The sequence below is a fragment of the Eubalaena glacialis genome, chromosome 2 (assembly GCF_028564815.1).
Source record: "Eubalaena glacialis isolate mEubGla1 chromosome 2, mEubGla1.1.hap2.+ XY, whole genome shotgun sequence".
In the NCBI taxonomy this organism is placed as follows: Eukaryota; Metazoa; Chordata; class Mammalia; order Artiodactyla; family Balaenidae; genus Eubalaena; species Eubalaena glacialis.
The window spans coordinates 68,660,260-68,679,261 of NC_083717.1; the positions used below are offsets into that span (position 1 = coordinate 68,660,260).

Consider the following 19,002-nt stretch of genomic DNA (forward strand, 5'->3'; position numbering starts at 1 on the left):
ATAGCAAATGTTGACTGCCTCCTGTGTTCCAAAATTCCACTTGTCTTCTTCAGTGCCGGGTGTGGGTCCCTACATATAACATTCAAATACTTGTTGATTTGGGGGTTTTGTTTTTGTTTTTTCTTTCTTTCTTTCTTTTTGGCCACACCACGTGGTTTGCGGGATCTTAGTCCCCCAACCGGGGATTGAACCCGGGCCCCAGCAGTGAAAGTGCCAAGTCCTAACCACTGGACCACCAGCGAATTCCCAATACTTGTTGATTTTGATTTAAAGGAATATGATGAGAATAGAGGATGAAAACAGTAAGTTTCTAGTGGAGAAACCTTGCAGACACCATCCTAACCAAGTGATCAAGGTTAACATCACCAGTGATGTCATGTTGATGTCATGTACTCTCTTATATGATGCAACAAGAAGGGCATTTGACCTGTGGGGTCTTCTTCCCCAAACCCATAACCCCAATCTAATCATGAGAAAACCATCAGACAAACCCAAATTGAGGGACAGTCTACAAAATACCTGAAAAATACTCCTCAAAACTGCCAAGGTCACAGAAAACAAAAAACAAAGAAACTTTCACAGAGGTGAGGAGACTAAGGAGACATGACGATTAAATGTATTGTGGGATCCTCAATGGAATCCTGGAACAGAAAAAGGACAGTAATGAAAAACCGGTGAAATCTGAATAAAGTCTGGAGTTTAGTTAGTAATAACGTACCAATGCTGACTTTTTAGTTTTGACATATGTGCAATGATTACGTAAAATGCTAACATTAGGGGAATCTGGGTGAGAGTATATGGGAACTCTCTGTACTATATTTGCAACTTTTCTGTAAATCTAAAGTTATTCCAAAATAAAAAGTTTTTTTAAATAAGTTTCATTTCTACACACTTGTAATAATGTCTTAGAAATTTTAATTTAAAAAAGATATAATTTATTGGTATTACAATAACAACTGAAAAATAAACATAAGCATTTTCCTCATAGTGCTTAATATGCATTACTTTAAAAAAAGAATATGAAGAAGCATGTACAAAAGTGGTGGGACTTACCTGGTGGCGCCGTGGTTAAGAATCGGCCTGCCAATGCAGGGGACAGGGGTTCGAGCCCTGATCCAGGAAAATCCCACATGCCGCGGAGCAACTAAGGCCGTGCGCCACAACTACTGAGCCTGCGCTCTAGAGCCCACGAGCCACAACTACTGAGCCCAAGTGCTGCAACTACTGAAGCCCGCCCACCTACAGCCCATGCTCTGCAACAAGAGAAGCCACTGCAATGAGAAGCCCGTGCACCGCAACGAAGAGCAGCCCCCGCTTGCCGCAACTAGAGAAAGCCCGCGCGCAGCAACGAAGACCCAACGCAGCCAAAAATAAATAAATAAAATAAATAAATTTTTTAAAAATTAAAAAAAAAAGTGGTAAGAGACAAACCCTTGAAAGTGTGATGGGAAAGTCTGCTCTTTTGTGTTGTGGCAGGAATGGAAAAGAACAGTGGGAGCGATTCCAGTACTCATGCAGAAGCAGAAACAATAGTTCAACAGATATTCATAGAGCGCCAAGTATGTACTATGGATTTTAGATGCTGTAACATGAACTAATTTATTAATTTATGATGTCATTGGATTTAATTTCTACGTAATACATTTTCCCTCAGGTAGAGTAGGCTGGTGTTCCTACAAATCACTTAAGCTTTATTTCCCTTTTTTGATGGTTTAAACATATCTATATTCTTTTCTTTATATTAACCAACAAACTATATCTCACATTTTTGTGGGGCTTTAGAGCTTGCAAAGCACGTCTCCCTTCGTTACCCTGTGCATCGTAGGGAAGTATAGAGTAATGGTTAAGAATTTGGACTCTGTAGACAGGTTACAGGGACTGGAATAACACTCACCATGTGTGACATTGAGCAAGACTTCTTGGTTTCCACAGCTAAAAAATGGGAATAAAAATAGGATTAAGGGAGCTAATATGTGTAAAGTGCTTAGTCTAGGACCTGACACAAAGAAACAATATGTAAGTGTTAGATAAACTCCTTATTGTATATATGGAGACACTAAGAAGGCTCTAATTTTTCTCAATTATATTCAACCAGTAATGGTATAGCAAGACTTAAACCATATTTTTCATCTCCAAAACAAGGTTCTTTGTATTACACACATAGTGGAACAGCAATAAACATCAAGCTAAATCAGACACAGGCATGAAAGAATGATAATAAAATTTCAGAGTTAAAGGAAACTTACAAAATCACCAATCTAATCTTCTGCCCAATTCAAGAATTCTCTCCACATTTACCTAAGGAATTGTCATACAGCCTCTCTGAACATCTGCAATAACAGGACTCACTTCCTCAAGAGGCACCCCATTCCATTTTTTGCCAAATCAATTAAAATATTCTTCTTGTCTCCTTGTTACCAACACACTATTTCTAGTTCTGTTTAAAAAGAGTAAGTCTAACTCATCCTAGTAGTTTCTGATTAATGTTTCATTTCACATACTTCTACACATCATTCTGTTTGACTTTAAAATAGTAAAATTCCTGTATGAGAAAATAGATGGCACCTTTTGAGATGCCTCAAAAGGATAATGCAACAAGATTCCAATCTTTTATTTTTCAGAAGGCATGGAACAGTGTAAGTTTGTTCATTACACCTGAGATAGTATTTCAAAATTTGTTGCTGTTCTTGTAAAGAATCCATATGATTTCCAATTAAAGTATCCTTTTCTTAAAGCTCTTTAAAATGAAGGCAAGTTTTCTTTTTAATTTTGAATCATCACACGTTCATTTGACATAGAGCCTTCATTATATGACAAATACTGGAAACACAAAAATTAGTAACACATTGTTCTCTTCCAGCTGTGTACAGAAGTAGTCTTTCAGTATGGCTTGAATGGACCCTGTATATAGATTCAGAACTACTAGATTTTGTTGACAGGTAAAATTAGTATTGAATAAAATTTGCCTTCAACATGGTCAATGCAAAAGATTTGTAGGATGAATGAATGACTGTTGATTTTTAATGTAATCTAAAAGTAAGTGACACTATTTAGATTTTAATTCAAACCTTGAAATTCTTGGTCCCTTCATTTTATAAAATTTGGATATTTGAAAGCATAAGAAACTAAAATTTTGACTTTATCTCACAGTCAGAGCCTTAATACTATGTGTAAAGAAAGGTTGCAAGATAATCTACTTTTTTTTTTTTTCATTTTTGTTTTTGGCTGTGTTGGGTCTTCCTTGCTGCACATGGGCTTTCTCTAGATGAGGCAAGCGGGGGCTACTCTTCGTTGCGGCCCGCGGGCCTCTCATTGTCGTGGCTTCTCTTGTTGCAGAGCACGGGCTCTAGAGCGCAGGCTCAGTAGTTGTGGGGCACAGGCTTAGTTGCTCCGTGGCATGTGGGATCTTCCCAGGCCAGGGATCAAACCCATGTCTCCTGCATCGGCAGGCGGATTCTTAACCACTGTGCCACCAGGGAAGCCCTAATCTCCTAATTTTATGAATTATTTTAATCCAATTCATAAACATATACATTTTTTGAAATAAAAATATCCATTTTCCTTAAATGGAGTTTTAAATTCACATCTATTTATTAGAGTACGGATTTTTATTTTGTATATTTTTATTTTTCCTTTAGGGTTAGGGTAGACAACTTTTTAGATCTGATTTTAAGTTATGCACTTATATGAAAATAGAGTAAAATGAATCACTTTGTGGTTAATAAATTCAATATTCTGCTTACAGACAGCTTGTTATAAAATTACTGATATATTCTAGCAGAAGCAGTAAAGGTTATGTCAAATAACTACAAAAAAAATCATACTATGTAGCGTTAATGACGTTACCTTAACATACCAGCTTCAGGGGCTGCATAATTGTTTCTGCCAACCCATAAATTTTTGAGTAACAACAAAATTATTGTGATTTTTCTTACTAAATAATTCATACATTACAAAGAATGTATGTAACAAGGTCCATGAATCACTAAAGCATATAATGATCATATATCTAATGACATATCTCTTTTCGTAAGATGAATTCGAATAGATTTATGTATTTAGGTTAACTAAAAAATACCAAGTTTATAAGGTTCATAATTCTATCGACAACAACAAAGAACTTCAAATCTTCCTTAAGAAGTACATGATTTGCTTTTAAAAACTGAAAGCTTTTGTTTATCAAAATCCTTGTTTAAGCTACTTTTCATGAAGTTTTACAGCATTTAAATTGATACTATAAATATTACTGAAGATAAATTTATAATATAATGGAGTAGTACAATGTTCATAAACTGTATTTAAAATGATATAAGTGCAACTAAAATAGCTATAAGCAATACTATATAAAACCTCATTCTAGTAGTAGCTGATATTCTTTATCTAGCAACTAGGATCTAAAAGAGGATATTTTCATTTACTAACATTTTACATACTTTTCTTTGGTCTTATCTTTTTAAAAATTTTTAAAATTAAAAAAAATTTTTGGCCATGCCTCGCGGCATGCAGGATCTTGGCTCCCCGACCAGGGATGAACCCATGCCCCCTGCAGTGGAAGCATGGAATCTTAACCACTGGACTGCCAGGGCAGTCCCTGGTCTTAAAGTATCTCAAACCAAGTATACCCTTTTCTTAATGCTACTAAAAGTGATCCCAAATGAGATTTCATCTATTTAATTCAAACTAGGTTTCACGAAATTGAGTTATTAGTAGTGAGGTGGATGGACCTAGAGACTGTCATACAGAGCGAAGTAAGTCAGAAAGAGAAAAACAAATACCATATGCTAACACATATATATGGAACCTAAAAAAAAGAAAAGAAAAAAGGTTCTGAAGAACCTAGGGCCAGGACAGGAATAAAGACGCAGACGTAGAGAATGGACATGAGGACATGGGGAGGGGGAAGTGTAAGCTGGGACAAAGTGAGAGAGTGGCACGGACATACATACACTACCAAATGTAAAATAGATGGCTAGTGGGAAGCAGCCTCATAGCGCAGGGAGATCAGCTCGGTGCTTTGTGTCCACCTAGAGGGGTGGGATAGGGAGGGTGGGAGGGAGACACAAGAGGGAGGAGATATGGGGATATATGTATATGTATAGCTGATTCACTTTGTTACAAAGCAGAAACTAACACACCATTGTAAAGCAATTATACTCCAATAAAGATGTTAAAAAAATAAAAACTAGGTTTCATACTAAAATTTTTAAAATTCCAAGAATACAACATATAAAATGATGTTAATGTTTTACCTCTTTTAATTTCTAACATTTTTCTAAACACAGTTATTTTCTATAGAAATTATGCAGTTATATTTTATCATAGTAATAATGAATCCTTTACTAATTTTTAAAATTTATTTTTATTTATGGTGAAATACACATCACACAGAAATTATCATGTTAACCATTTTTAAGTGTACAGTTTAGTGTTATTAAGTACATTCACATTACTGTGCAACCATCAATACCATTTATCTCCAGAACTCTTTTTATCTTACACAATTGAAACTCTATACCTATTAAACACTAACTGCTCATTTCCCCTCCCCCCTTTACTAGTTTTTTAACAGCTTTATTGAAAGATAATTCACATGCCATACAGTTCTTCCATTTAAAGTGTACAATTCAATGTTTTGAGTATAGTCACAGAATTGTGCAACCATCACCACAATCAATTTTGGAACAGTTTCATCACCCCAAAAAGAATCCCCGTGCCCATTAACAGTCACTCCCCATTTCCTACCAACCTCCCCAGTCCTAGGCAATCACTAATCCACTTTCTGTCTCTATAGATTTGCCTATTCTGGACATTTCATATAAATGGAATCACACAATGTATGGGCTTTTATGATGGGCTTTTTTCACTTAGTGTAATGTTTTCAAGAAAGCTTTGTCAATGCTGTAGCATGGATCAATAATTCTTTCCTGTTTTTGGTTGAATAATATTCTGTTGTGTGAATATGCCACATTTTATTTTTATCCATTCATCAGTTATTTGAGTTGTTTCCACTTCTTTGCTAGAATGAATAATGCTATGCACACTTGTGTACAAGTTTTTGTGTGAACATATTTTCAATTCTCTAGGGTATGTATCCCAGGAACAGAATTGCTGGGTAATATGGTAACTCCATGTTTGATATTTTGTGGAACGGCCAAACTTTTCCCAAGTGGCTGCACTATTTTACATTCCCACTAGCAATGTATGAGGGTTCCAACTTCTCCATATTTCATGCGAACACTTGTTATTATGTCTTTTTGATTATAGCCATCCTATTGGGTATGAAGTGGTATCTCGTTGTGGTTTTGATTTGCATTTCCCTAATAGTTAATGTTAAACGCCTTTCATGTGTTTAGTAGCTATTTGTATAATTTCTTTGGAGAAATGTCTGTCCAAATCTATTTTTCAATTGGGTTGAGTTAGAAGAGTTCTTTATATGTTCTGGCTATAAGTCCCTTTATCATATATATGATTTGCAAATATTTTCTCCCATTCTGTCAGTTGTCTTTTATTTTCTTGATAGTGTCCTTTAAAACACAAAGGTTTTTAATTTTGATGATGTCCAACTTATTTTTTTTTTGTCATTTGCCTTTTCTAACATTTATCCTTTCCCCAAATAGGAGATTTTTACAGTAGGCAGTATGCGAAATCACAGTTTCTTTACTAGAAAGCTAACTGAACTTAGAAATACACTTACTAGGGGCTTCCCTGGTGGTGCAGTGGTTAAGAATCCGCCTGCCAATGCAGGGGACACGGGTGCGATCCCTGGTCCGGGAAGATCCTACATGCTGCGGAGCAACTAAGCCTGTGCACCACAACTACTGAGCCTGCGCGCCACACCTACTGAAGCCTGCGCACCTAGAGTTGTATTAAATGTACTCTCAATTAGCAAAACAGGTCTGAGAAGTTGCTGGATGGCCAAGCTTGTGTCATTGGAAACTATTTTATCCACATCTTCATTTAAAGAATTTTTTTTCTCAACATCTGATCTCCAATTTATATTAGAAAAATACTCTGTGGACTGTGGTCACTACTAATAACACTTCTTATTGTTGGGAAAGCTCTTGTGAAACATTTGTCAAGCACATAAAATGGTATAAAAGTGAAATATAGTAATTAAGATGTGTGTTCTATCGATTGTGTAAGCTAAAGTAATTTTTCATTACTAAGGTAAGATTTAATAAGTATAAGTAGTTAAAGATTCTGACTTGGCACTAGTCATTAGCATGTAATTGAACTAGTAAAAGAGATCAGTTAAAGCTGTGTTGATTACCACCTTATCTTTGAAAGGCAATTAAAGACCTCAATCATTGCAACAAGATTTGATTGTGCAGCCTTCATTGGACATTGATCTTTCAGCAAAGTGCAGTTACATTTTCCATTAATTTACAGTAACACAGTTTAACTCTGATACCCTAGACTGTTGACCCAGGTGAGATGTAATGCTAAGTACTTGTTTAGGTTAAGATGCCCCCAAACGTCATTACTGTCTGAATGGTAAGTGCTGAAAAAAATTAGACACCCGATCCACTAGCTTTAGGATAAGGTTTCTGTTATCTGCATTAGCTTTTAAATGAAATGAAACCCAGATCCTTCTTTAGGTCACTCCACTCATTCAAACAACATTCATTCTTTAATAGAATTAAGAGATATTTTGTGAAGAATTATAGATGATCTGTGATTATAATTTTGAGTGAATATAAATATAAATGACACAAAATAAAATGTACATTTTAAAAGAAATACATATGGCTTTTAATAATTAAAAGTGTTTTCATTTTTACTGGTCAACAATAAGCAAAATATTAGTGACCAAATATGTATGATGAACGAACTTATAACTATTTGTACAATTTGGTATGTTAAGACATTAGCACTGAGAAACTAGGGATTTTTTTTTTTTTTTTAATTAGCAACCTCTTTCTTGCTCCCAACTCTGTTACTGCGTGTTTATGGTGGTTCACAACTTATACAGGAACTACGAATTTTGACTAGAAACTTCTTCCAACACTTGATAATTGATTTGTATAGAAATAACAATAAAAGAGATGCAAGATTTTAAACTAAAACTTCATCTTCATTCAAAAAATAGTTTTGCCTGGATTATTTTAAAGACTAAAAACCCCATTAAAGAAGTATAGGCAGAAAAGCTGTCTGTTTCATCAACTAAGAAAACTCCTGCTATCCAGAAGGGCAGGGTCCATTTGGAACCCTGCTTGCCATCTCAGGCATAACCTGCATGCACACAGACACACTCGCTCAAACTGCTTCAATGTGTCTCCTCCTCCCTTCCTCTCACTTATTTAAAAAATCCTTTTACTGATGAAGTCTTTTAAACTTAAATATATATGGAACACAAGAATGAGGATTACAAAACCAGCTTTTCTGAAATTAAGGTAAAACTGACATTCGCTTACAAGCACATTCATGATACATTTTAAGGCAGAAAGGTTTCTTGTTTTGTCCTTCTTAGATTATAGGTGGAAAAAACTAAGACACAAAGGAGTAGTTATTAGCCTGAGGTCAAAAAGTAAGATAGCACTGTTGCTAAAAATAGAATCAATCTCCTGCCTCCAGCATTTATATTTTATCCTTTTTAGGCCACAATACTTTGATGTAATATCCAACTTTAAAGAAAAAACTTAAACCATTGCTGTTCAATGAGAAGAATTTTTTCAGACTAAATGGTTCACTACAAGACTTCATAAATCCAAGGAATGATATTTTAAATATTTGAACCATGCCCTTAGCCATTGTTGAGTTCATCCTTTACCATGATCAACTTCACGAGAGCAAGAGGTCTATTGATTTTCATGTAATACAAGAAAATATTACATTTGCTTAATTGTTACACAGTGAGCACATCAGACAAGAAATCAAGGCTCTATTTAATGCTGCAAGCAGCAGAGAATTACAGAGATCAATAGGGTAGTTTGTCAAAGATGTTCTCCAAGGAGACTTACCTATCACCATATGGACAAGAAGTCACTCCGATTGTAGCTATTGAAAATCAGGTAAGCACAGTCGGCAGTACAAATTATCAGAAATCAAACAGGCCAGTGTGAAAAGAAGTGCAACTCTACTGAAAAGCTGTATTTATGGTCTGATAAAAGCCATTTTATCAGCCTTGTGTTGGGACCAAACCTTTACAGCAAGTATTGACAAGATCAGGAGCAATGAATGAGCAGTATTTGACTTAAAACTTATGAGCTATAGTTATTTAACTTTGCCCATTACAGAGGAAATCAGTTCTAGCCTTCCTTGCAAAATGCTAATAGTCAGTTTTATTATTAATGAAGCTTAATGTAACACTATCTCCTTTGTGTAAGCCATTCATTTAACTAGTGTCAAGTATATTCTTCTGGACTAAATATATTGGCATAAGTACTTCTTTGATTAAAAGGTTATTTAGAATTGCTGTTAGACAAGTGAACACTACAAATGTTTGAAGAACAGTTCACTCTCTGTAGCTCACTTAAAATGACTACCTCTAACGAAGCCAGTTTGTGTCACTTTGTTATTCCAGTGCTTTCACCTCAATCACTTCCACTCACTTTCCCTACTGATTTGCCAGAAATAGGCACCCAAATGTTGGTTAGATTGAATTCTATAAAATATTTTGCTACAAAACTGTGTAAACGTTGCAGAGCATCAGCAACACATTAACATAAAATGATATATAATGCATGTTTGTAATTATGGGAGAGATCATAAATCTTAAACACCCATTGGTTTAGAAATTAAATAGTTCTACTTAGTTCTCCCTGAATTACTCCAAATTTCTGAAATTTAACATTCGTCTGGGTATTCTGTAACTACCCCCAAGGATAAATTTTTTTAACGACTTTGCTTTCAAAAATGCAATTAACTTAATAAAATTCTAATGCAAAACCGCCATCAGGTCTTTAAAATTTCAGCCCCTTCCCATTGCCAATAAGTCTATGGATACGAACCATTTCAGCTAGTTGCTTTTTTAAACAGTTACCAAATTTATTTTTTCTGGGTCTTTCTAGATTTTAATTGTTCTTACAGCTTTATCGGCATGCTATTTTAACTTTTAGTAAGTCTTAATTTCATTCTTCTTGCTGCATTTACATTACCTAGAGTTGTTATTACATTTTTAAAAAAGTAGTATGGTATTGGATTCTTTAGGTAACAAGAAGTTTCAACATTACACCCACACCTCTCATACAGGTAAATGGCACAAAGGCTGTAATACATTTCCATTTAAAATCCTGACAGTTGAATGGTTTAAATTTCAGATTGCAGTTAGAATTCTCATCAACTTTGGATTTGCCAATGATATTATATTATTTTGACCATATATCCTAACATTCTCTACTTCTTTTCCCAATGTTAAAGATTTTTCCCCCTTCCTTCTTTGTGGGGTATCTATATTTTCAAAGAGTTGATTTAAATTGTTAATACATAACTACAGAATCTATAAGTTACAATCATTTTTTATCTCTAGTTTAACCTAGTTATAGGAAAAAATTGGTATAAGCATTATGCGTTTGTAGTTCCCATTGGCTAAACAGAGTATGCAATATATAACAATGTATTAATATGAAAAGCTTTGCCTCTTGAGGGCAATGATTCATCTTAAAGAACCAGACACCGTAGAAAGAAAAAGGTGTTTGCAAAGTTTTATTTTAAGGAATCAAAAATAAATATTGCACATACACATGAGAAAATCTACTGATATTTTCGTCCTCCAACGCACACTTTCAGTACATGGCACCTTCATCTTCTTTATTTAGAAAATAAACTGTTATTGGTCCATAACTGGTGTGCACAGTCTCTGTGACTCTAGCAAAAAACCAGGAGCCAAGTCCATATAATAAAGTTGGAATACCTAGAAAACAAATGAATATGTTACCTGTGAAATCAATACCTATTAATCATGTACTCATATATTTGTCATGGTATAAATCACATAGCACTCTTCAGCAACATCAAGAAATTATAAAGTTACAAAAATATGAGTAAACACTGACTCAGCCTAAGAGGTCAATTTCATCTATGTTTGTGGAACATAGTAACAATTGTGTAAGCCTAGAGATCTTAAAAACTATAGATAAGGCTGATGTAAACTGTAATTCAAAGTACCTGGGCTTCCCTGGTGGCGCAGTGGTTGAGAATCTGCCTGCCAATGCAGGGGACATGGGTTCAAGCCCTGGTCTGGGAAGATCCCACATACTGCGAAGCAACTAGGCCCGTGAGCCACAACTACTGAGCCTGCGCGTCTGGAGCCTGTGCTCCGCAACAAGAGCGGCCGCGACAGTGAGAGGCCCACGCACCACGATGAAGAGTGGCCCCCGCTTGCCGCAACTAGAGAAAGCCCTCGCACAGAAACGAAGACCCAACACAGCCAAAAATAAAATAAATAAATAACCCAAAGTACTTTACAAACATTAATTCATTACCTCCAAATAATTATGAAGTAATTCTATATTCTTTTCACAAATAATCAGAGAAGTGTCATTAATTTAGTTGTAGATGCTCCTGATTATTGGCCTTGAGCTTAAATTACTAGGTCGTCTTTATTGTGCTTTAAGTTGGACAGTAATACTGATGGCTAAAATAATTTCTTGTACAACTTAAAAGAAACTGGGTCAAAAAGCTGTCTTCAAAATCTAAGGCAAAACCTAACTCTAAGGAAGATTTTAGTATAATAACAAACATGAGAAAGAAACAATCCCGTTAATATTTTTACAACTGATTTGAAAATCTTGCTTCAACCTATTTGAAATAGGTATATAGTAGACTGCAATAACATATTTCTTCTTTGGAATATTTCCATTTGCGATTAGTTGCCATTTGTGATACAGGAAACTAACTATATACTAGCCAGAGATATGGATTAAGCACTCATATGCATATGACACTAAGCTGGACACAAAGCAAACTCTCACAATTCCTATTTTTTGTAAGGCACTTATTTAAAATCCATGACTATTATTAACATATTAAAAACACATGTATAAAACCACAGGCACATGAATCAATAACAAATATTGTATAGTGTGCACAAATATTAATTTTATTGTTCCTGGGTATGAGTTGGACAGAAAATAACAATTTAAAAGAAGAGCTGTACATTTGGAAAATCACTTTCTTTCTAGATAATAGGGAAATCAACACATGCTCAGGACTAATCATATTGTTAAATTTTTTTCTTACTTTTCTGCAAGAGTATATTTGCTGTGTTATGTTCTTTTTGAGTGTATAAGTTCATTGGACTACTTTGTGCTTATTCCTTGAAGCTGCATTCCAGCCACTGTGATGCCAAAGATTAATCAGGAGAAGCATCACTAGTTGGCAATGAGAGAGGCAAAAATGCCCATTCAGACTGGCACCTCTCTATCTTTAGGAATATACTGGGTCACAGCTTGTTACTATCACAGGGTTCCCTGGAATTCCTATGAAACTTTTCACAGTATATTGCCTTCTTTGCCTTGGTAATACCTCCCCCAAATGCCTCAAGGGAACGTCACAAAAAATTCACAAAAACTAGCATCATATAGCTATTTATAAATCATTCAACCGAAAAGAAAAAAAAAAGGCAAGTAGTGGTGTGGAGTGGGGGAGTGGACAAGAGAACAAGAACAGGGCAGGCAGAAGCGAGTGAAGAGTAGAGGGAGCAGTTGAAATAAAAAATAAATTTAAAATATGGTATCACAACTTCAAAAGCTGAAAATGGAGTGAAAAAGAAAAACAGGCTCCAGAAGTAATTATTAATTTTCCAAATATACTGATAGTAAAATACATAAAATATGACTTTGAAACCAAAGCTAAGGACTTACAGTTAAGAAATGGCTGGTGACACTGAAAGTTTTGTTTTACAGTATTTATCACAGTTTTCGGTTAAAATACTGATACTTTAAAAAAAAAATCACACAAATGGTCAATATTTTTTCAGCTAAAATGGAGGACTGATCAAGGATTACTAATTTAATAACTACATTATCTCTTATTAAGAAACAACTAGGAACCATTATCATTCATGCTATTTGATAGGGGGTGGAGATGTAATGTAGGAGTCAGACATTCTCTAATTTTTTTTTTTTAACCTGCAGTCTACTTATTTAATGCAGTCAGGCTAATACACTAAATGGGAAGATTAGCCACATATATAATTTACACACTAAAAAACCCCATAATTTTCTTTACAGCACAAATACTGTAAAGTCTGTAAGGTTTGGTGAAAAATTAAATTTTTTTCAGACTGTCTGAAACATATCATAACATCAAAATGAATGTAAAAGTCAGTTCTTTGCACAATAATTCATTTTGAGTCAGCTGAACAGTAGGTAAACCACTGTCAAGTTAAGCACTTTAAAAAAATTAGAACTTTGTAGCAAGTCTCCAATTACCCATTCATTCCAATGGTAAACTGCTTTTCTTAAATCTCAATCTACTTCCCAGCAGGATACCCAGACTGGTAAACCATCAGTAAAATGTCAGCTTCCATTGAAAGGAAGGCAGAAGAGAAAGGGAACAAATGGGTAAAAGAGAAATCTTTATTATTTACAAAATGGAAAAATGAATGACTTTGATAATTACTAATTTGAAAGGGAAGAAGAGGAATAAAATTCTAAGTATTTTTAAATAGAATATGTACTTGATGATCCAGAGGGGCAACTGCACAACACAGAATAGGAAAAAAATCCTATTATCTAATTCCCTACCCTAAGACAAAAATACAAAATTAACATTATCAAATTGGTGAATACTCTTAAAATAAAAAGTCCAGAAAAAAAAATTCCCTTTATTAGTATAAGCCAATTTGTATTCAAGCATGCTTGAGCATAAAGTTTTCCTTTTTGTTTAACTTAAAACTCTTATTCTCTTTTACACAGAATTTTTAGAATTTTCAAAAGACCATAAAGACCATTAAATCACTATTCAGCTTTCTCTTCCACATTAAAAAAAAACTACAGCTGTTGTTTCTTTCTTCAAAAGGTTTTACTACTCTTCTGTGTGAGAATGTTCTGGGCATCCTATTTTTCTTTGGATTTCTTTCTACCTAAAAAGAGAAGCCCCTAATCATTAAGCTGTTCTTAAAGTGTTAGGTTTTAAATGGTGAAAACTTTTTTAAAAAAGGCACTGGGCTCATGGTTTACCTATAACCCTCCAGTTATGCTTTTCCTAACCTATTACTTTACATTTGGGAGAATGATTTTTTTTGATTCTGAAAATGCTAAAATAAACATGTTCTTCTTGAATCTAGTCATCACTCCAGTCTCTCCAAATAATTTTGAATTGAATTTTCTGAGTCACTACACTCCTCAACTTCTTTGCATCAACCTCAAAATTAGTAGGCATGCTCTATATAGTTCATCAGCCAAATAATAAGACATTTTTTAAAGGATTACACATTGCTGAATAATCTTCTCCTTAATGGACTGAACCTAAGACAGTCCCAGTGGAGCAATGGCTCCAAAATCCCATGACTGACATATGCGAGTTATTATAAGCAAAAATACACCTACCATATTTAAATTTAAGAAACTATCAGACTATATAGTAATAGTGCAGCTGCATAGGCGTTTAGCTTTAATTCTGGTTCAAAAAACTGGTTGGGTAACGTGGGTCAGCTTGCACATCTAGATTCTGAATTACTGAAATATGGATTAATTTGATATCAGCTATATTAATAGGTTCCAAACATCCTGAGGCCTATTTTTCACTGACCTAGAAAATATAAAAGATGCACTCATGTCAACGTTCACGCCTCTTCCGTCATTAACCAAAAGATAATAAACATCCAGCAAGAGTTAACACTCTCAGAGTTAGAATATTCCATGAAAACATACCAATATTAAAGAGGTAGTCTTTTAAATATCTTTTAGGCCTAGCATCTGAAGAAGCTAACATCACTGGTGAAAACCTTTAGTGCTTTTAGTAAAACAAACTTGCCGGGGTTTCATATAAAGAGAACAAAGAAACTTTAAAAAAGTAGTTCCATTTATACTTCAATAAAGATGTTAAAAAAAAAAAGTAGTTCCAGTTTTTATAACATGAACGCACCCACAAAGTGGTGTTCATGGGAACGAATCCTGCCATGCAATTAGGCATTTTTTAAAAACTTAAGAGCCACTTTCCGGCGGCCTACACCCTCCTTCTCACTGCCCAATGCAGGGGTCCTTCTAGTTAAGAGCTGCAAGGTAGTGAGGATGGAATGCTCTCTCCCCGGGGTGATGCAGGGTGGTCCCTACGTACAGGCCTGTCGATAAGCCCCACTTTCCAGGGGACGATTCAGGAGCAACAACTTAGCCCTGACAAGCACCTGCCGGGCGGGGGAACACAGAAGCCCAGGGCCAGGGCCCGGGCTGGAAGGATGCAGAGTGGGTGGGACGCAGCGGCAGCGTCTGGGTAACGCCCCAGCACTGGGCGAAGCGTGGCGAGCGCGTGCGCCCGGGCGAGCCTGCGCGGGGCCGGCGCGGTTTGACCTAGGGCCCGGGGCTCGGCCTCGGAGCCAGAGCGTTTGTCAGCGTGCTTTGCAAACAGTGGGGCCGTCGTCGGCGGGACGTGCTTCACCGGCCCGGGCCACTCACCGAGGTTGATGACCTTGAGCGCCGTGAAGAACCGGTCCTGCCGGGCCAGGTCGTGCCAGGGGGCCTTGGAGCAGTGGTACTTGATGAAGGGGAAGCAGCCGGTGCGCAGGACGTGGTAGTTGGCGCCCTGCACGGGCCAGTTGAAGTGCGAGAGGCCGAACTGGTCGTTGCGGACGGCGCTGTAGGGCACGCAGAAAGAGGTCCAGTGCGGCAGGCGCCGCTGCACCAGGTGGCGCGTCAGCACCTCCGAGGCGCGGGGCTTCGGGCGGGAGGCGGCGCCCGAGGCCCAGGGCCGGCACAGCAGCAGCCAGAGCACGGCCTCATGGGCCCTCCGCAGGGCCTCCATGACCAGCTTTGCCCGCGTCTCCCGCCCCCTGGCCGCCGTAGGGGCGCGCGCCGCTGGGGGCGGGGCCGAAGGAGCGCGCGCGCTCGCTCGCTCCCCGGGCGTGCGGCGGGGACGCCCAACGGGCGCCGCGCGAGTATGCGAGACCCCACGGGCGCGGCGGCGCGTGCGCACAAAGGTCCCGCGGCTTCCTAGGGAGAGTGGAGCGGGGTGCGGGCGGGCGGTCAGGGTCACCCCTCGCTGAGGAGGTAGTGAAAACGTGACCGAGGATCTCGTGTACGCATTAATAACCTTGAGGAGGGTTGAGGGCGGGCTTCGCGAGTATTATCAGTTTAGGTATGAGGAAAATTAAGCTTTAAAACAATTAAATAACTTAACCACCCTACTGAGTGGCAAAACTTACACCCGTATCTCTCTTCCAAGCCCCAGGCTCAAGTGCAATCCTTGGTTGGTGGTGTTGAGGAAACCCTTGAGAAGGTGTCCTCAGGGAAGCGAGTTAAAAGTCAAGTCCCCAGATTTGAAGTGGCTGGTAAAGTCGGGGAGCACTTTTGTATTCAGATCCCCGCTGTCGTGTTGTTTAAAATAAGTCCCAGATATTTCAACAGAAAAAGTTTATTTCTTAGAAAGTCCCAAGTCTCTCCGTGCAGTGTGCACCACCACCTGCCTCCTAAGAGCCTGGTGAACGCCAGACCAGGAGTCTTTTAGTTTTAAACCGTAATAATCCTGTCACTCATCAAATCTCGTACTTTAGGAAAACCTTTTCTCAAATTTTGCAGCCTCTTGAGGTAGTAACTTACATACATCTGCTTTCTAAAGAAGCATTTCCTCTTACAATTCCTAAGTTCATGTTTGGAGAAACCATACATAAATAAGATGTGTCTGGAAAGTACTGTATGTAAATGAAATACTTACGTGTAAACACCATATAACAATTGCTATTATTGTTGAAGACTCATGTAGGACATGAGTAGGATAGCGTAGGATAATGTAGGATAGTGTAGCTAGCTCTTACATTCTCTAATTTTTATTGATTCCTACAACAAGCAATGATTGAGCACCCATAACCATGTGCCAAATCTTGTAGGGTTAAGTCATTTCAGGGGCCTTGTAGTCATGCAAATAATTTAAACTTTATAGGATTCCCTATTAAATTTTCAAAGATTTTAGGGGGAAGCACGATGTGGTTAGATTTGCACAGAAATGGCTGAAGGGAGGCTAAGACAAGAGTCAGGGAGGTGATTCAATACTGTGATTTTGAATTAAATTTTAAAAAGCACTGGAGTCCTTTTTCAAACAAAATCTGTCATAGAACCCCAACCTATGAAAACTTGTGTTTTATTACTAAACATTTATAAGTGCAAAATTTTAACATTAACTTTAAAGGTAAGTTTTTAAAATGAGGCTAGTTTGTTGTTGTCTTGGGTTTTTATTTTGCTTGTTTTGTTTTTAGCAGAAAAGGAATTTATTGGAAGGAAATTGGATAGCTAAAATAATAAATAGGACGTCTGCAGAACCAAGCTTAGAAATGGGAAGGAATCAAGAGAGACTGGCCGGCGAAGACATAGGTAAGACCAACAGGAATTAGTATGGTTGGGATGCCATTGCTGGCCCCATGCCACTGGACTCTTGACCCTGCTGGCTTTTTTTGTTTGCTTGGTTTGGTTTTTCTTTAATCTTTTTTTAAGTTGATTTTTTTTTTCTTAATTTTTTGGCTGCGTCAGGTCTTAGTTGCGGCCTGCGGGATCTTCGTTGAGGCATGCAGGATCTTGTTGCGGCACGTGGGCTTCTCTCTAGTTATGGCCGTGCGGGTTTTCTCTCTCTAGTTGTGGTACATGGGCTCCAGAGCGCATGGGCTCTGTAGTTTGCAGCCCACGGGCTCTCTCATTGAGGCATGCGAGCTCAGTAGTTGTGGTGTGCGGTATTAGTTGCCCCTGCGGCATGTGGGATCTTAGTTCCCCGACCAGGGATCAAACCCGTGTCCCCTGCATTGGAAGATGGATTCTTTACCACTGGACCACCAGGGAAGTCCCAATCCTGCTGTTTCACGCTCAAAAATTTTTGAAGTTGGGGGCTATTGACGACAGTTGCTGCTATAGCAGCCTCAGGACAGTTTATTTCTTATTCCTTTGTTTTGGTTGCATACTATCAAGAAAATCCTGATCCCTTGGGAGAAGTGGATACAGATAAGAGTGGTTTTTAAATGATTCATGTTGAAATCTTGGGCATGTGCTTCAGTTAGAGATGGCAGGAGGAGATTAATTCTGAGATCTACACTGAAATGACTTAACCTCAAATTAATGCATGGGCAGTTTGCAATATGTTTTAAAAAATGGACATTATCTCTCTTTTGGCAATATAAAAATCTATTTTTAAAAAAATGAAATTTGAATCAAACATGTGGGGAACCTCTGAATTCTGTCTGAGAAGCCCTAGGTTCTGTAGCATATAATGTAAAAACTACTGATAAAGAGAGCCAGATATTTACATAGGTTTCACTACGTTGTCTCTTGAAGGCTTGGGAAAAGGCTGAAGGATTTCTGTTGGAAGACACTGTCTTGGAAAAACCTCAGCAGTGATGAGGGTTTCTCTAATCCAAGGCTCTTTCATTATCTCTCTTTTCTATTCTAAGGTAGGAAGTTCTTCCAAAGATTTCTGATAGATGTTGGACCACACCCAGGTTTTCAAGAGTGTTTGAATGAAATATTACCCTAACCTAAAGATACAGAGCTGGAGAACATGACATCTAGATATCTCTTCTAACTTTAAGATTATATGATACTCCTTCCATAGTTGAAATAAGATAATTTCTCAAAAAACCTACAACTCAGATCAGATGCTTGATTTTCTTTTCAGTTCTCATTCTTCATGGTCATGAAACGAAGGGGCTTAGAAGTTGGCATTCAAAAGCCTGAGTCAATGTTCAAAAATATTGTGTCCAGTAATTAAGAATTAAGTGCATTAAATACACGAATACTTAGTTTTCCACAAAGCATGGAGAAATGGCATATCCCTTAGAAGGAATCCCTTAAAAATAACTATCAATAGTGCTACCGTGTACAGCTTTTAACATATGCATGGGTGTATCATGCTGCTCCTAGAAAG

At 37.3% G+C, this 19,002-nt stretch overlaps 1 protein-coding gene across 1 annotated transcript; it reads right to left on the reverse strand.

The window, feature by feature from the left end:
- Positions 1-10,626: 10,626 nt before the first annotated feature.
- C2H15orf61 (chromosome 2 C15orf61 homolog) lies at positions 10,627-15,925 on the reverse strand. The gene is made up of 2 exons (XM_061181979.1): positions 15,558-15,925; positions 10,627-10,852 (listed from the first exon to the last, which is right to left on the reverse strand). Exons 1-2 carry the CDS (start codon positions 15,901-15,903, stop codon positions 10,725-10,727), a joined length of 474 nt encoding a protein of 157 aa, XP_061037962.1. The 5' UTR covers positions 15,904-15,925; the 3' UTR covers positions 10,627-10,724.
- Between the last annotated feature and the right edge of the window lie 3,077 nt (positions 15,926-19,002).

Excerpts from the sequence above, each read along its gene's own strand:
- C2H15orf61 (XM_061181979.1), bottom strand. The coding sequence starts at position 15,903 with ATGGAGGCCCTGCGGAGGGCCCATGAGGCCGTGCTCTGGCTGCTGCTG. Across the intron at positions 10,853-15,557 it reads GCTCAAGGTCATCAACCTCG|GTATTCCAACTTTATTATAT; the intron begins GTGAGTGGCCCG and ends TTTGTTTTCTAG.